Raw genomic sequence first — 19,011 nt, 5'->3', positions numbered from 1 at the left:
CCGGCGCCAACTCTGCACACCCGCCGCCTGGGCATCGGCACGTGACTGGTGGGCGGAGCCCGGCCGGCGCCATCTTGGTAAAGGAGCCACCGGGAAGTGGGGTGGGGAAACCTCTTGAGTTCGCCATCTCGGTAAAGGAGCCGACGAGAGGGACCCGATTGAGTCTGGCATCTTGGTAAAGGCGAGAGGGGAAAAAAATCGATGCGTCCCCGCCATCTTGGTACAGCAACCGGTGATTTCCGTCATCTTGGTAAAGGAGCCAGCGAGTGAGATCTCATCCATTGCTGGAAATGGTGGGTCCACCATCTTGGTACAGGATGATGAAGTGGTTGACTGAATAGTGTAGTAAGGCACATGGAGTATATGAGGAGGGAAGAGAGGATTACGATGGTAGATTTAAATGAGGAAAAATGGGAGGAGGAATATAAACCAACATGTACTGGTTGGGCCGCATATCCTATGTAAACTAGACAGGGTGGATAAAATAAGGAACACTCCGCCAAGGGGGATGAGACTGGAGGTGTGGGGGTTCTGGTGGCTCCATGAGAGTGGGCCATGGTGGGGTGGGGTGGGGTGGGGGGGTTAGCTGCTGAGTCATTGAAGCATGGAGAACCTACAACCTGCTCCGATCCTGATGCTGCCAACTTGGACCCCACCACTGAAGGCCGCAAGACAGCCCTGGACCTACACTATTATACGCCATCACCCATATCATGCCCAACGTACGAGCAGATGTCTGCAGTAGAAAAGCTGGGACAAAATTCATCCCGGAAAGAACCAGACGTTGGATGGGAGGCTGAATTATGGGATGGTCCCGGAAAATCCAGGACGGTTGGTTACCCTAAAACAAGATCATGGTTGATCTTCTACCTAAGCTCCATCTTTTCCATATCCCTTAGTACTGAAAAAACTTTTTAAAAAATTATTTTTTCATGGAACAAGGGTGTTGCAGGCTAGGCCGAAATTTTTATTGCCCATCCCTAATTGCCTTTTAGAAGGTGGTGGTGAGCCACCTTCTTGAACCACTGCAGTCCATGTGGTGTAGGTACATCCACAGTGCTGTTAGGGTGTTCCAGGATTTTGACCAAGTGACAATGAAGGAACAGTGATATAGTTCCAAGTCAGGATGTCGTGTGGCTTGAAGGGGAACTTGCAGGTTGTGGAGTTCCCATGCATCTCCTGCCCTTGTCCTTTCAGGTAGTAGAGGTTGTGGGTTTGCAAAGTACTGTCAAAGGAACCTTAGTGAGTTTCTGCAGTGCATCTTGTAGATAGTACACACTGCTGACACTGTGCATTGGTGGAGAGAGTGGATGTTGGAGGTGCCAATCAAGCGGGCTGCTTTGTCCTGGATGGTGTCAAGCTTCTTGAGTGTTGTTGAAGCTGCACTCATCCCAGCAAATGGAGAACATTCCATCACACTCCTGACTTGTGCCTTGTAGATTGTGGACAGGCTTTGGGAAGTCAGGAGGTGAGTTACTCTGCAGAATTCCCAGCCTCTGACCTGCTCTTGTAGCCCAGTATTTAAATGACTGGTCCAGTTCAATTTCTAGTCAATGGTAATCCCCAGGATGTTGATAATGGGGGATTCAGTGATGGCAATGCCATTGAATGTCAAGGGGACATGTTTGGATTCTCTCTTGTTGGAGATGGTCATTACCTGGTGATAGTCCATTGGCTCAATGCAAAATAATCCCAGATTAATAGCACGTAATCAGGCGGTGAAAACATTGTTTCTCCTTGCATCACAATAACTTGTACTTTTATATTGTACCTTTAACAAGGCACTTCACAGGAACATTATCAAACAAAATTTGACATATTAGGTGATATTAGGAGAGATGACCAAAATCTTGGTCAAAGAGGTAAGATTTAAAGAGTGTATTAAAAAAGGGAAGTTTAGGGAGGGAATTCAAGAGCTTTGGGCTGTGGGAACTGACGGCATGGCCGTTAATGGTGGACCAACTGTGAAATAGAGTTGAAACCATACTCTTGACCTTTCTAGAAAAATTCTTGGCTGAAATATCACATTAAAAAGAAACAAATGACAAACCAGTAATTTAGTGTTTTATTTTATCCAGATAACTAGAATTTAGGGCATTTGATGATCTAGGTGAACTGCCAAGATTACCACTCAAAGTTGTTAGAAAAACAGTTTGAGCAATCTGATGGGTTGGTTAGTTTTGTAAATGTCAAATTTTGTTTGATGTTGTTTCTGAGTGCCTTGGGATGTTTTACCACATTAAAGATGCTATATAAATCCAAGCTGTTGTTGGTTCTTGATGGTGTTGGCGACCCCAGGCAAGTCAACAAGACATTTTGTTGGAAACAATTTGCAGCTCATAGGGTGGCATCGATGTGTGTGTGAGGATAAAGATCAGGCACCATGTTGTTCAAGTAGCTCAATGAGCAGAGTGTGGGGCAACCAGCTGGCACTGCCTCGGAAGCTCCTGGCCTTTCCTCGCACAAATAGTAATGCGAGATGCCCCAGACATACCCCAGGCCCAGAGAACTGACTGGCTGTTACACCAGCACAAATGATACTATATCACGATGTGCACCCTGAGGGTAGTGTCGGTGATGATTAATTTAACGGATATGGGATTACCTCCATGGTGTAAACATAAAACCCAAGCATTGCAGAATTGAATGTTCTCAAGTTTTGAGAGAATTTTGAGAATGAACCAGCACTGTGATTGATGAGGATGAATGCACTAGACTGTATAAGGGTTCAGAGAATCAAACCAAATCTCACTCTCATGGGCAGGTCAGACGTACTTCGATTAATGACACTTCAACTATATTTAATACCCGAACATCATTTGTAAATAGTTTAGATTTAGCTATTTTAGACAAAGTGATAAATACTGTTCGAAATAGGTTAAGGAAAATATTAAATGGGATGAATTATGTGGAACAGAATAAATTAGAGGAAGACTAATCGTTTGCAAGATTTGATGGGGGAATTGGAAGAGCATGCCTACCACATGAATGAAATTGTAAGAGGGGATAAAAATGCCTTTGTGGAGGCTGCTGAGAATTATGTTTGCACAATGTATGGTTCTTGGTTGATGGAACAGGCCTGAGAGAATCTCCAGAGGATTGCGGTAGGGGGGCTTCCCTCCTGGGTTACTGATCGACATCTTAGAGCTGTCAACTTACCAACTGACCATTGATGTATGTAAAATCAGTGGACTCTTGCACGCATACACAATGAAACATGAGTGCCATCTGGGGAACTGTACCATGGATATGCTAGGGTTGGTTTTGTACTATCCTGTCCTAAAGGAACACTAATCCTCTTTTTAGAATTGAAAACATTGTTGTAGAGGATTAGGGTCATATGTCACATTATGACCAATGCCTAGGTACATGGCATAAGTGGATGGGATCACTTGGGTAGTCCCGGATTTGTCTGGGCGTACTCAGAAAGGGGATACTTTTATTTGCCCGTAAGATGTAACTGAAAATGCAGCACCAACCTGCAAGTTCACTTGGGATCAGGAAGAGCCCAGTTACATATGATGACCAGGGGAAGAGTTCCTAATACATGTGGCATATAAAGGAAAGGGGAAATATTGTGTTGCAACCATACACCAGGAATACCGGTATGAAGGTCTGATCTGTTCTATCCGGGATGGAACATTTTGTTTTACACCAGCTTAACATGTTAGACTGGGAACACGGGTATTATCACATGTTTCTGCTCATGGACAGGTGAATATTGCCAAAGGGACGGAATAAGGTGAATGGATTAGAATCGCAAGTGTAGTAATGTTTGTATGCGAAATTATGCACTTAAGTTTGGATGCTGTAAGGCATTTTGATATCTCTTGTATTATGCAAGGCATTTTTAATATCCCTTGTATTTCTGTTTGTAAGTAAAACATAGTCCAGTTGTGGTGTGGAACAGTGTGTGGAGCTCAAGGAATGGTAGGAACATGGAGTGAGGACAACATCAGGACAAAGGGAGAATTCTGACCGAAGATATCATCACTGGGGCTCATATTAGACTTTTTAAAAATAAAGACAGTTTAACTAAACAAGGACACACACACACGCATACGTCAGGGTATGGCCTTAAGGTGGTGACCCAGACACTGTCTACAACACTGAGACAATGGCCTCTCTGGATATGTATAAATGGCTTTCTTCATGCTTTATCAAGATGCAGATTACTGGTGGATACCCGGAGACAGCCCCTGCTGAGAGCAGGATATGACCGCATGCAGGTGGTCTTGTATCACCATGGTGGGATTAATAAAGCACTGAAACCCAATCGGATTACCCCATTCAACATATCACCTTTTATGTCAAGGGACCAGGGTCAGAAAGGGGTATAAAGCGAAAGCGCATAAGGACATCGCTGCTGAAGCCAGGGAAATGCGACTTGCCCAAAACTTGTTGGTCTTTCAGTGCAAAGAGTTGTCCCCGACCAAGTGTTGCAGACTGGCAAATTCCAAGGTCCAGGACTACGTGGTGAGGGATGCACTAAAGCTCGGGATAGCCGCCTCAGAGGCGCAGTGGGGAAAGGCTGCGGTCTAAGACCTTTCAGCCATAGTGCACCGAGGGGCTGGGAATTGTACAGGACCCCTCAGGCTGTATGATTCACACTGAATGTATGCAGTGAATATTACATGTATCACAATTGTGTTGAAGCACCTCAGAGTACAACATGATCTATGTTGATAACTTTAATACCATTGCGCTGTCTGACTCTGTTATGACCATTTTGAAATGTCTGTATTTGTCCCTTGATTGTACTGAAGTACCTCAGGGTGCGACATGATCTATGTGGGAAACTTGAATATTATTGCACTTTTTAGTGATGGCCATTTTGAAATGTTTTGTATTGTTCTTTCAGATATTTTATGAATAAAGTACATTTTTGCACAAAAAAAAGTCGTCCAGAAAAATTCATTCAGCAGACTGACCAGCCAGGAACGAGCTCTGGCACGCAACTCTGACTAAGCAACTGGTGTTAAGTATATACTATTGCTTAGTGGGTTAATAAAGGTTTTCCACATAAAGTGGAAATTGTGTTCAATGTTTGTTTCATGTCATGAAACTCAGTACGGGGTCCAGACCTTAGAGGGAAGTGAAAACTCCTGTTTAAGAGTCTTACAATGATTGAAATCGTGTCGGAGCTATGAGGCGAATGGAAATATTTAAAGCAATATAGTTTTTTTTTCACAAATAGATTCCTATTGAAAAACAGATTCTGTTGCAATCTGCAGCTGAGGACAATGTTATGCTGCCTCTGATAAAGCAAGATGATCTGTTTGATTTGTAATAAATTAGATAAGTTATGGGAACTTTGGTGGCACATTGTGTCCAGTAATGTGACTAATAGAGGTTGTGACTCAAAATTTGAATTCAGACATCTGCTACCATTACAAAATCTATTTTGGTGAAAGCTTGAACTTCCAAGGGAATGTCATAAATTAGATCCTTTAATGTTGTCTATCAGTTGGTGTAATCCTCCAAAAACATAGTTAATTTTTATTTTCCATAAATAGGATGGCAATCATTTTATTATTCAGTTATTATTCATACCTTAAATTATTCACTGTACAGAATAAGAGACCATTTCCAAAATGATCTGCACCTTACAATCAGACAAGGAAAACTGGTCATATTTTATAATTGTGCACTTCTGGCTGCTCTTTGTCAGGTGCTCCTCCATTCTCCAGGTACAGATTATTGTAGGGATACTGTTTAGGAGCCTGTGAAGAGAATTAAATTTGAAATATCAGCCAAGACAACTTAACCCACTCCAACACCACCTTTGGATATTTTTCTCCCCTCTTCCTGAAGATATTTATCCTCTGGCTCCTCTCCTGACTCATGAGGATTTATATATGATCCTTGACAGCGAGTGCCAGTAAACTATTCAACTGGTATGGGTGCAATCCTGTCCTTACTCAAGATCCACACAGATATACTTCCAGCGGGAGGATATATAGATAAGGGAATGCTCCTGCATAAGACCAACTTGCACTTATATAGCACCTTTAATGTAGACCATTCCCCAAAGCACGTCACCGAAGCATAAGACAAAGAATGGTGCTGAGCCAAAGGAGGAGATATTGGGAGGGGCAAGTCAAAAGATGTGGGATTTGCCGGAGCATCTTAAAGGAGATGCAGGAGGTGGAAATGTTTAGGGAAGCAATTCCAGGATATATGGCTTCGGCAGCTGATGGTAAGGCAGCCAACGGTAGGACTTTGGAATAGGGCTTGCGAGTTTGGAGGAGTGCAGAATTGTAGGGCTGGAAGAGGTTACAGGGTAAGGAAAAACAAAGCCGTGAAACGATTTAAACATGGGGATGAGAATTTTAAATCGCGCATACTAGGGAGCTGGTGGCAATATAGGTCACCAAGAATGGGAATGATTAGAGTGGGGTTTGTTGCAAGATAGGCAGCAGTGCTGGATGAATAGAAATTTATGGACAGCAGATAATGTGGGGACAGCCAGGACAGCATTGGAACGATCTAGTCTGGAGGAGGCATGGAGGAGGGGTTCAGAAGTAAGTGGGCTAAGGCAAGGTGCAGGTAGATGGCATGGAGTTGGATGTGGGTAGTCTTTGTTGGTGAGAGGACAAGGACAGAAGCTCAGGTTGGGGTCAAATATGATGCCACAGTTGCAATGTCTTGTTGAATAAGAGACAGTGAGGTCGAGGGGGTAGAGGCATGGAACTGATAGGCTAGAGTTTGAGGACTGAAAACAACGGTTTCGCTCTTCCCAACGTTTAAGTGGGCGACTCATCAAGGAGCAAATGTCTGACAAGATAGAGGCAATGGAAAGACAGAGACACTTTGTAGAAAAGTAGAGTTGGATGTCCTCAAGCTTACATGTAGAATTTGATCCAGTGTCTTCAATGAGACACTTCACAAACCTCTGGATTCAATTATGAATTTAATAATATCAGATCATAATCACTGTTCTCATTTTTTCAGGCAACATATGTTGGTGATATTTTTCTGTTGCCATTTACACCTCCTCTAGGATGATCTTCTGTTTCTTTACTTGTCCCATTACCATCTCCTTTTGCCTTACACCATCAACCCTTTTGTCATTTAATCTCTCCTGCCTTCCACCCCTATCACAGACCTTCCCTTATCTCCGTACTTGCTTAAAATCTGTTACATCTCTAACCTTTTCCAGTTCCGATGAAGGTCATCGACCTAAAACATTAATTTCTCTCTCCACAGATGCTGCCTGGTCTGCAGAGTATTTCCAAGTTTTTATTTAGATTTCCAGCATCCACAGTATCTTGCTTGTGTGTAACTGTGAGGTGTATTGAATTCAACATAGCATGCATATCGTGAAATGGAAAATTATCTAAGGCACTGCATATGCAGCTTTAAAAGAAGAGGGAGGAAGTACAGAGGAGCACTGACCATGGTAACATCAATAAAACAGAATTAGGTAGTAAATAAGAAACTAACTAGGCATAAGCTTCAAATTAAAACTTACCACGGGCTGGTATGAAGGAAATACCTCTCCAACGAAGAACATGAACAGCATCAAGCCTACAAAGCCACCCAAGGTTTTGACCATAGTACTCCAGTCCACAGGGCTTGGAGAGGTGTCCACACGATTCCTAATGAACATGTCAAAATCCCAGTGCATCTGGAAAAAGCAGTTTTAAAAATGTTAAGTGAAGTTTAAAACAGAATAAAAAGATATATTTGTATATATTATATATATTTATATGGCATCTTATTGAATCATTCAAGTGTACCAAAGTATCTCATAAAAAAATTACTTTGTAGAGAGCAGACACAATTTAGGTACGTAAAATATTGAAGCCATTTTACGCCACTGGATGACTGAGCAGCTAATCTGCTATCTTGCTGGTGTACGTTGGCCAGGAAACAGGACAATCTTCCAGGTTTTCTTATAATAACATGGCAGCATCTTTATGTCCAAAACAGGCAGATCGGACCTCACACAAGTATGGCATTTCCTCAGTACTACACTATTATTGACACAAGTGACATGCTCAAGGTTTGGTTTGTGATCTAGAACCAACACCTTCTGACCAAGAGACAAAATGCTACCAACTGAACCAAAACTATGAACAAAAAAAAAATTAAAATTCTTTCAGTTGTATGCAGCTTTTCTCATGGTGGCACACTTAGAAGATCATCGCTTCAAGTTCCACTCCAAGGACTTGAGCCCATAATCTGGGTCTACCAAATCAGTTCATGCCTGAGGGAGTGCTGCACTGTCAGAGGTTTTGGTTGATATGGTGAGCTGAGATCTTGTTTGCTTCTTTAAGTGGATGTAAAATATTCCATGCTAACTTTTCATTGAAGAACTGGGGAGTTGCCCTGATATCCTTGTCAATATTTATCTCTCAACCAATTCCTAAACAGATTAGCTGGTCATTCTTCTCAGTGCTGTTAGTGGGATCTTGTTCTGTGCAAATTGGCAATGTTTGCCTGCATAAGTGACTACACCTCCAAATAATTGTCTATGAAGCACATCTGGGCATCCTGAGGACATCAAGATACTTTACAAACACAAGATCTGTCCTTCCTTCTTTCATTTTAACCATTAACAACTTGTGCAGAATGTTCAATCAATAAAAACAAAATAATCAAAGCTTTTTGCCCCAATTGTTCAGTTGACAAATGCACCTTGTGAGGTACTGAGCCATATGACCAGGAAGATCCTTTGTTTGATTCCCAATTTTTGCCTACTTAACTGATCGCAACCAGGACAATCACATATTCTAATGATCTCAGTACCATAAATTAGGGAAAGAAATAACAAACGTTCCCGCATGCATGATTGGTGTCCAATGATCCTTACTTGAAACTCTTTCGAGTTATCAACAGTCACAGATTGCAACTCTTTCGAGTACAATCACAGTTCTTGGTTTCCGGGAGTGGGACATGAACCCACAACCCTCTGATTCAAAGGCGAGGGTGCCACAGCTGACACAAGCTCACACTGAATCAGGATTAGCTTTATGTATGAAGCTGAACAGAAAAAACACTTTTGCTTTTTTCTAAAAAAAACCATTCTTTTGTCGAAAAATTATTTTAAACCAGAGAAACTATTCAAAAGTTTTCGACACTTTAGCCAGGAACAATAAACTTGGAGCCACCTGGACAGGTTTGCTACATAGGCACTCAGCATCACTGCTTACCGGTTCACCCCAGTTTCTTCGCAGGTCAGGCTCATCCCAGGTGTACCACGGATCTCGCTCTTGCTGCGAGCGATTCGGTAGTTTTGGGTAGTCACCAAATCTGTTATGAAGGAAACAAATTTTCAGCTCCTAAAGGACCTTGACTGAAGCTACAATAGTTACTCAGGTTCTAACACTCCAGGAGCCCAGTGTAACTCCAGGAAACAGGGAAGGGAAGAAATTAACTCTGGTCTGTGTTAAAGGGAAAAAACAACATGGTATGGGAGCATTGTCCAGCACACAATAACTACACAGCTTATTTTCCAGTGAAACTATATCTTCAAACTGGACCGCTACAAAATATTCAGTTGGAAAGTCTGCTCATTTTCTATCACCTTTTTCACATCAATATTTTCTACTGACGCCTTTGGTATAAACAGAAAGGAAATCACATCAAACTCCAAATAAAAGTTATATTTATCCACTGGGTCGATCCATTGTTATTCAGTTCAATAAACATGGGAACTGGGGACATACCCTCTGCAAGCTTGACACTGTCCCGGACAAGGCAGCCCGCTTGATTGGCACCACAAACATTCACTCCCTCCAACACCAACGCACAGTAGCAGTAGTGTGTACCATCTACAAGATGCACTGCAGGAATTCATCAAGGCTCCTTGGACAGCACCTTCCAAACCCACGACCACTACCATCTAGAAAGACAAGGGCAGCAGACACACGGGAACACCACCACCTGGAAGTTCCCCTTCAAGTCACTTACCATCCTGACTTGGAAATATATCGCCGTTCCTTCACTGTCACTGGGTCAAAATCCTGGAACTCCCTTCCTAACAGCACCGTGGGTGTACCTACACCACATGGACTGCAGCGGTTCAAGAAGGCGGCTCACCACCACCTTCTCAAGGGCAACTAGGGATGGGAAATAAATGCTGGCCCAGCCAGTGAAGCCCACACCCCACGAATGAATTTTTTTTTTTAAAGTCAGCATAATTGCAAATACTGGACACAATTAATTTTGTTTTGAAAGGCTGGGATTGTATCTTCTGGCATTGGTGACAGACAAAATCGCTCTCTCCTACTATCTTTTTGCATCTCTTCCAACTGGCAAGAACATTTTCCACCTTCTACCACATTTCTGTTCGATTTCCACTTTGTCCATTTTTTTCCTCTCCCTCTCACATGCACTCTTCTCGTCATTGTTTTAGCAGTTTATTTCCAATCCTTTCTAAAAAATTCCTCCTTTCCTCTATCAGCCCCTCTTGTGTATGTTCTCCCATTCCCCCCATGTGCATTTCACATGAAACAACTGGTTTTCCAAAAAACAACACCACGTTCACTAAGCTGTCCTTGTCCCCAGTTTCCTTTTAATATTCATCTCATCCAACGCCTTAACAAGAAACTTTGTCTCTTCCTTTCAGGTGCTAAGGAACGCAAGCTCCAACAACTCATTGATATCAACGTCCATCCAGGACCCTCCACCCCTTCCCGTCCTCTGACCCCATCCCGTCTTCTAATCCCAGCCCTTGCCGAGTATTCACCATACCCTATGACCTTCCCCTCTCTGATGCTGAACGTTCAGTGCTCAGCAAAGGACTCAGTTTCATACCCTTACGCCCTCACCTCAATGAAATTCTGGGCTCGGCACAATGCTGAACTCTTCTTCCACCGCCTTATTCTCCGTGCTCACTTCTTTGGACAAGAGTCCTCCCCCATTCAACTGATCCTTTCTCCCGCCTCCAGTATTCTCTCTCCACCTGGACCCCTCTCTCTGGCTTCTTACCTGCTCTTGATCTTTTCATTGAAAACTGTCGGCGTGACACCGGCTGTCTCAATTTCTCTGCTCCTCTCACCCACTCTAACCTGTCTCCTTCTGAAATTGCCGCACTCTGCTCTCTCAGGTCCAACCCTGACTTTGTTATCAAACCTGCCGACAAGGGTGGTGCTGTTGTTGTCTGGCATACTGACCTCTACCTCGCAGAGGCTAAGCGCCAACTCTCAGACACTTCTCCTACCTGCCCCTGGACCATGACCCCACCACTGAACATCAAGCCATTGTTTCCAGGACTGTCACTGACCTCATCTCTGGAGACCTGCCCTCCACAGCTTCCAACCTCACAGTCTCCCAACCCTGGACAACCCGCTTCTACCTCCTCCCCAAAATCCACAAACTGGACTGTCCCGGTAGACCGATCATGTCAGCCTGTTCCTGTCCCACAGAACTTATTTCTTCCTATCTTGACTCCATTCTCTCTCCCCTTGTCCAGTCTCTTCCCACCTACATCAGCGATTCCACTGATGCCTTACGTTATATCAACAATTTCCAGTTCCCTGGCCCTAACTGCCTCCTCTTCACTATGGACGTCCAATCTTTCTACACCTCCATCCCCCACCAGGATGATCTGAGGATCCTCTGCTTCTTCCTCGAACAGAGGCCCGAACAATCACCATCCACCACCACTCTCCTCTGTCTGGCTGAACTCAGATCCACCCAGGTGCCCTTTCTAATCCCACTTTCCTGCACCCGACCCATAACCCTGCAGCTTACAGCACTTGAGGTGCAGATCCAGGTACTTTTTAAAAGAGTTGAGAGTGTCTGCCTCTACCACCAACTTGGGCAGTGAATTCCAGACACCCACTACCCTCTGCGTAAAAAAGTTCTTCCTCATGTCCCCCCTGCGCCTTCTGCCACTTACCTTGAATCTATGTCCCCTGGTTCTAGAATTCTCCACCAAGGGAAACAATTTTATCCTGTCCACTCTATCTATTCCCCTCATAATTTTGTACACCTCAATCAAGTCACCTCTCAGTCTTCTTTGTTCTAAGGAAAATAACCCCGACCTATCCAATCTCTCCTCGTAGCTACACTTTTCTAACCCTGGCAACATTCTTGTAAACCTCCTCTGCACTCTCTCCAGAGCTATTACGTCCTTCCTGTAATGTGGTAACCAGAACTGCATACAATACTCCAGTTGTGGCCTCACCAGTGTTTTATAAAATTCCAACATTATATCCTTACTTTTATATTTTATACCACTGCCAATGAAGGAGAGCATTCCATATACATTCTTTACAAAAACAAAAATACCTGGAAAAACTCAGCAGGTCTGACAGCATCTGCGGAGAGGAATACAGTTAACATTTCGAGTCTGTATGACTCTTCACCAGATGCTGTCAGACCTGCTGAGTTTTTCCAGGTATTTTTGTTTTTGTTTCGGACTTCCAGCATCCGCAGTTTTTTGCTTTTAGCTTTTGCCTTCTTTACAACCTTGTCTACTTGAACTGCTGCCTTCAGGGACCTGTGTACTTGTACACCAAGATCTCTAACTTGTTCTCTCACTGAACAATTTCTCCTTAAACTTGTCTCACTTCCTCCAAATAAAAAGGTGTGGCTATGGGTACCCGCATGAGCCCCAGTTATGCCTGTTTCTTTATGGGATTTGTGGAATATTCCTTGTTCCAGTCCTACTCAGGCCCCCTCCCACAACTCTTTTTTCGGTACATCGATGACTGTTTTGGTGCCGCTTCATGCTCTCATCTGGGCCTGGAAAAATTAATCAATTTTGCTTCCAATTTCCACCCCTCAATCACCAACACTTCCCTTCCTTGAGCTCTATTTCTCAATTTCTGGTGATAGACTGTCCACCAATATTCATTACAAGCCCACCAACTCCTTTGACTACAGCTCCTCACACCCTGCTTCCTGTTAAGGACTCCATCCCATTCTCTCAGTTACTTTGCCTCCGTCACTTCTGTTCCAATGATGCCATTTTCCAAAACTGCACTTCTGACATGTCTTCCTTCTTCCTTAACTGAGGTTTCCCACCCACTGTGGTTGACAGGGCCCTCAACCATGTCCGACCCATCTCCTGCGCCTCTGCCCTCACACTTTCTTCTCCCTCCCAGAACCATGATAGGGTCCCCCCTTGTCCTCACTTTTCACCCCACCAGCCTCCGAATTCAAAGGATCATCCTCCGCCATTTCCACCAACTCCAGCATGATGCCACTGCCAAATACATCTTCTCTTCACCCCACCCCCGTCGGCATTCCGTCGGGGCCGTTCCTTCAGGGACACCCTGGTCCAACCCTCCATCACCCCCGCCACCTCATCCCCCTCCCAAGGCACCTTCCCATGCAATCGCAGAAGGTGCAACACCTGCCCCTTTACCTCCTCCCTCCTCACCGTCCAAGGGCCCAAACACTCCTTTCAGGTGAAGCAGCGCTTCTCTTGCACACCCTTCAATTTGGTCTACTGCATTCGCTGCTCCCAATGCGGTCTCCTCTACATTGGAGGCCAAACGCAGATTGGATGACCGCTTTGCGGAACACCTTTGGTCTGTCCGCAAGCATGACCCAGACATTCCTGTCACTTGCCATTTCAACACACCATCCTGCTCTCATGCCCACATGTTCGTCCTTGGCCTGCTGCAATGTTCCAGTGAAGCTCAACGCAAACTGAAGGAACAGCACCTCATCTTCCAACTAGGCACTCTACAGCCTTCCAGACTTAACATTGAATTCAACAATTTCAGACCATGGACTCTTTCCTTCATTCTCACTCCTTTTTTATCCCCTTTTTTCAAAATTCATTTTTTTTTTTTTTTTTATCCACTTATTTTTAATTTTATTTATTTTAATTTTTATTCATTGTTTTATCCCCGCCCTTTGTCCTATTTTCGATCTTTTTTCCCACCACTGACCCCTCCCCCCACCCCACCCCCACTAGGGCCATCTTGTCCCTTGTTCATGTTGTTCTTTCCAGAGTGCTTACCCTTGTCCTGCTATTATCACATTCTGCTTTCTATTCTTAATGCCACCATCAGCACCTCCTTTAGCCAGTACCACTACCATTAACAACCCTTTGTCCTTTTGTTCATGACATCTTTGTCAATCTCTCCTTTGCCCCCACCTATTGCTGTCCTCCTATCCAACTTCACCTGCTCCACCCCCATTTAACCGTATAAATTTCATCACATTTTTACTTCTCTTTAGCTCTGAAGAAGAGTCATACGGACTCGAAACATTAACTCTGTCTTTCTCTCCACAGATGCTGTTAGACCTACTGAGTTTTTCCAGCATTTTCTGTTTTTGTTCCGGGTTCACTAATGCTCTTTAAGGAAGAAAATCTACCATCCTTACCCGGTCTGGCCTATAACTATCTCCAGACCCACAGAAATGTGGTTGATTCTTAAGCGCCCTCTGAAATCTCCTAAAAATCCACTCAATTGTACTAAGGAATGTAGCTCACTACCACCATCTCAAGGGCACTTAGGGATGGGCAATATATGTTGTCCTTACCAATGACGCCCACATCTCATGAACAAATATATTTTAAAAAATCAATGTAGAGTAAAAGGTTAATGAGACAATGTTGGTAATGATAATGTAAGCATGGCATCAGAGTCAGATGACCAAGAGGCTCCCAGACAGCAAGACGCAGAGCAGACGGTGTGCAAGAACGTGTACTTACCATGATGTAGCTGTAAATACTTCTTAATAAATAGTTTCAAGAGAAAACATATACTGATTATCTCAAGTCATTCACTGGATAAGGGAAACCTCACTGAGATATGGTAACATATCAAAACAATTAAAGGCAGAAACTAAATTTTGTTGAAGTAAGTAGCTATTACATTTTCTTCAACGTGAAATTTTGGTACGCCTCTGATTTCCATTATCTGATATAATTAAACACATTTTGCAGAAATACACTCACCCCATTCCATCATTAGGATAAGGCTCATAATCTTCCACCCTCATATTGTACTTTTTAGCTGCTTTCGCTCTTTCCTCTGGTGTTCTGGGATACGGACCCGGCAGCATGTCCTTAGAAATACTGGAGGCTGTGAAGCAAAACACAAAGCATTAACGAAAAGAAAATGGAAGTTAACCTTCCACTCTTTTTTTTTGAAAAAAAGTTTCTCCCGCTCCTGCCTGGGAAGCAGAGCATGATTCAGTGACACACGTTGTGCAGACAGATGTATTGGAGCAGGAAGGCAACAGCTACCTGCCCACACTTGTTGGCACTGTCCATCATATGCCTCAGATATCTCCCTTGTGAAATTAGACTTCATTTTGCTGAGGGACCTAGGTGAAGGGCCAAGGCTGTCAACATTCTATTCGCAGCCCCACCACTGTCTCAGGCTGAACCAAATTGTTTGAAATCTCAGTGTCATATTTGACTCCGAGCTGAGCTTTCTACCCCAAATCCTCTGCATCACAAAAAACTATTACTTACACCTACATAATGGGCAGTCTTGTGGTGCAGTGGGTCACGTCCCTGCTTCTGGACCTGAAGCTCCAAGTTCGAGCCCCAACTCAGGACTCGATGGCCAAAGAACATAACACGGCCAAACAGGTTGAGTATCAATCTGCAAATCCTTCCAACACACGCCAATGGCAGGTGGTAAGAGCGGGAGAGATTCATGGTCAGCCATGTGATGCAAAGAACGTTGGAGACTCTAACATTGCTATCCATAGCTCCAGACTACAACATGCATGTAGAAGTGCATGTTGCCACATCAACTCAGACTCTGAGTGAACTGAAACACACCACCACTTACATAGTCCTCCTCCAAACCTACCTCACTTGGCCTGCTAAAATCCTCATCCGTGCCTCTCTTACCTCAAGGACAGACTTATCCAAAGCTCTCCTGTCCATCTTACTGCCTCCACCCAACATAAATAACCAATACTACTGCCAGTATTCTATTTCATACCAACTCCTGTTCATCCATCACTCCTATCCTCACTGATAAACACTGGCTCCCCATCCTACAACACCTCTATTTAAAATTCTTATTCTTGTGTTTAAATCCCTTCATGACCTCACCCCCTCCCTATTTTAGTAACCTCCTCCAGCTTTACAACTCCCACGAACTTTCTGTTCCACTGTCCTCTTTTGCATTCCACATCCCCCCACCACCACAAAACCCTTTTCAATACACCCCCAGCAATGCCTTAGGTTGCCTTGGCTCCATGATCACTCAGCACCTGAATATGTGGTAAAGGCAGAAACCCTAATCACATTTAAATATTCTTGGATGTGCACATAAGGTGCTGTAACCTGCAGGGCTTAGGACCAAAAACTGGAAAGTGGGATTAGACTGAATAGCTATTTTTCAGCTGGCACAGACACGGTGGACTGAATAGTCTCCTTCTGTGCTGTAAATATTTGTTTTTATGATCTGGAATTCCCTACCTCATCACCTCTGTCTCTACACTCCTTTAAGACTTTCCTAAAAGCAACATCCGGTGTCAAAATTTTGGTCACCCTTCCTCGTATCTCCCTCCTTGGCTCAGTTTTTTGATCACACTTCTAGCCAATGTCCCAAGTCACATCAAAATGTTAAAGGGGCCATATAAAAGCAAGTTGATGTTGCAGGCATAAACAGAAAAATTCTGGAAATACTCAGGTCAGTCATCGACCTGAAACGGATCCTTTCTCCACAGATGCTGGCCGACTCACTGAGTATTTCCAACATTTTCTGTCTTTATTTCAGATTTCCAGCATCCGCAGGATTTTGCTTTTGAATTGATGTTGTTGGCACTCTTTGGGGGGTGGTGGTGGTGGCGGTGGTTAGGAGTTAACCAGCACAGCTGGAGACCTCTGCTACTCCTTTACATCCACCTGAACGGACAGGCAGTGGTTCAGTTTAACGTCTCGTCCGAAAGACAATATCTCCAAACCAGAGTTCCGAAGAAGAGTCATATTGGACTTGAAAACATGATCCCTCTCCACCGATGCTGCCAGAACTGAATTTTCCCAGGATTTTCTGTTTTTACTTCAGATCTCCAGCATCCACAGTATTTTGCATTTTATTTCCAAACCTGCCCTAACAACTGAACTTAGGTATATTATATATATGCCTGGATTGGGGATTGAATCCATGACCTTCTGACTGAGGCTCTACTCTTACTGTTACTGCTCCACTCAGCCAGGTTGACAATTAACAATTGAGAGATTTTTTAGCTAGTTTTGCAATCCCTCACTGAAAATAAAGCTGATTTCCGCCATTTGCCCCAAGCTTTTAGCCAGAGCTATAAGACAAGTGGTGCCTGAGGCTGACCCTATGCCTGACCCCTAACCCCACTTGCCCCATCTCCAAGGTTACTGCACTTACATCGACTCCCACGTCACCATTCCCCTTTAATGGAGTTTGGAACCTACCATGGAATCACTGATACTCACCAGCCCTCACACAGGCCGAACTCCTCGGCGGCTGCAGGCTCTGCCTTACACCCCTGCTAAAGGAGCGCAGCCAGGTGGCACTCACCGCCATCTCGCCTCGGCCCACTGCGCAGGCGTGGGAGGAAGACGAGCAACCCGGATGGGGATGGGGATGGGGGAAGCCTTCACTGCGCAGGCGTTGGAGGAAAGGGCGTACTGCGCATGAGTGTTGGACACCCGGCCGGCCGGCCGTAGTGTCAAGTGAAGAATGAGGCGATTTTTTATTCCTCCCGGCCTCCAGGGGGCGGGCTGTGCTAAGGTTCCGCCACCGCCGCCGCTCCTTCCCCACCCCCCGACCCCCGAAGGACTGAGCTGGTGCTGTCCTCCCAGCTTAGCGGGGGCGCTGCGCCAGGAGGTCGCCCGTTTCGGCCGAGGCCGCAGCGACCTGTTTCCACCCTCCCCCACCCCCGGGCTTTCGAGCTCCGCCGCCGCTGCGGTGACTGTCAGGCGAGATTTGCTGTTGGCGGAGCCGGAGTGAGGGGGGGGGGGGGGGGGGTGGTGGGGTTGGGGTGGGGGGGGAGGGGTTTTTTTGGTTGGTTGGTGTGTGTGTGTCTGTGTGTGTGCGGATCTTCTTCACGGAGCCGGACTCCTGGCAGGCGGCAGGCGGCAGGCCATGGCGGAGCGGAGTGGAGATGAAAGCCGGCATTGGAGCGAGGTTCAGCTGAGGAAGTACACCTTCGCCACCAAGGACATCCCCAGGATGTCCTACAGCGATCCGCGGGTCGAGGCGCTAATAGACAATGAGGTAACAGAGAGGAGGAGGAGGTGGAGGAGGGAGAGGGAGAGGGGGTGGGGGGGGTTGCATAGGGCAGGATGTGGGGACAGGAAGGGGGAAGGTGGTGGTGGTTGTCTGTGTTGGGTAGAGCCAGCTGATTCTGTCCAAAACAGCCCAGGCTGCCCCAGAGGGGGAGATGCAGCCCAGGTTGTCCCAAAGGGGGAGATGCAGCCCATTCAGTCCCAGAGGGGGAGATGCAGCCTGGTCAGTCCCAGAGGGGGAGATGCAGCCTGGTCAGTCCCAGAGGGGGAGATGCAGCCTGGTCAGTCCCAGAGGGGGAGATGCAGCCTGGTCAGTCCCAAAGGGGGAGATGCCCCCCAGGCTGCCCCAGAGGGGGAGATGCAGCCCAGGCTGCCCCAGAGGGGGAGATGCAGCCCAGGCTGCCCCAGAGGGGGAGATGCAGCCCAGGCTGCCCCAGAGGGGGAGATGCAGCCCAGGCTGCCCCAGAGGGGGAGATGCAGCCCAGGCTGCCCCAGAGGGGGAGATGCAGCCCATTCAGTCCCAAAGGGGGAGATGCCCCCCAGGCTGCCCCAGAGGGGGAGATGCAGCCCAGGCTGCCCCAGAGGGGGAGATGCAGCCCAGGCTGCCCCAGAGGGGGAGATGCAGCCCAGGCTGCCCCAGAGGGGGAGATGCAGCTCAGGCTGCCCCAGAGGGGGAGATGCAGCCCATTCAGTCCCAAAGGGGGAGATGCAGCCCATTCAGTCCCAAAGGGGGAGATGCAGCCCACTCAGCCCCAGAGGGGAGATGCAGCCCAGGCTGCCCCAGAGGGGGAGATGCAGCCCACTCAGCCCCGGAGGGGAGATGCAGCCCAGGCTGCCCCAGAGGGGGAAATGCAGCCCGGTCAGTCCCA

General features: G+C 45.9%; 2 protein-coding genes across 3 annotated transcripts in view; one reads left to right on the top strand and one right to left on the bottom strand.

Annotated features, from left to right (window-relative positions):
- Window positions 1–5,513: 5,513 nt before the first annotated feature.
- On the bottom strand, window positions 5,514–17,906 carry ndufb8 (NADH:ubiquinone oxidoreductase subunit B8). Of its 2 annotated transcripts, none has more exons than XM_078530681.1 (5): window positions 17,348–17,906; window positions 14,873–14,999; window positions 9,159–9,258; window positions 7,475–7,630; window positions 5,514–5,723 (listed from the first exon to the last, which is right to left on the bottom strand). In XM_078530681.1, exons 1-5 carry the CDS (start codon window positions 17,436–17,438, stop codon window positions 5,631–5,633), a joined length of 567 nt encoding a protein of 188 aa, XP_078386807.1. In that variant the 5' UTR covers window positions 17,439–17,906; the 3' UTR covers window positions 5,514–5,630. The 2 variants fall into 2 exon arrangements, with proteins under 2 accessions (XP_078386807.1, XP_078386808.1); XM_078530682.1 differs by lacking the exon at window positions 17,348–17,906 and adding an exon at window positions 17,327–17,345.
- Window positions 17,906–19,011, top strand: part of hif1an (hypoxia inducible factor 1 subunit alpha inhibitor) — a 52,350-nt gene continuing 51,244 nt past the window's right edge. Inside the window, exon 1 of the mRNA XM_078530679.1 lies at window positions 17,906–18,131. Coding sequence (XP_078386805.1) covers window positions 18,000–18,131 — 132 coding nt within the window. The 5' untranslated portion in view covers window positions 17,906–17,999. The remainder of the gene's footprint in view (window positions 18,132–19,011) is intronic.

This window comes from Cetorhinus maximus, chromosome 27, assembly GCF_964194155.1.
Source record: "Cetorhinus maximus chromosome 27, sCetMax3.hap1.1, whole genome shotgun sequence".
Classification (NCBI taxonomy): domain Eukaryota; kingdom Metazoa; phylum Chordata; class Chondrichthyes; order Lamniformes; family Cetorhinidae; genus Cetorhinus; species Cetorhinus maximus.
This window is presented reverse-complemented; position numbering and strand designations above follow the sequence as displayed.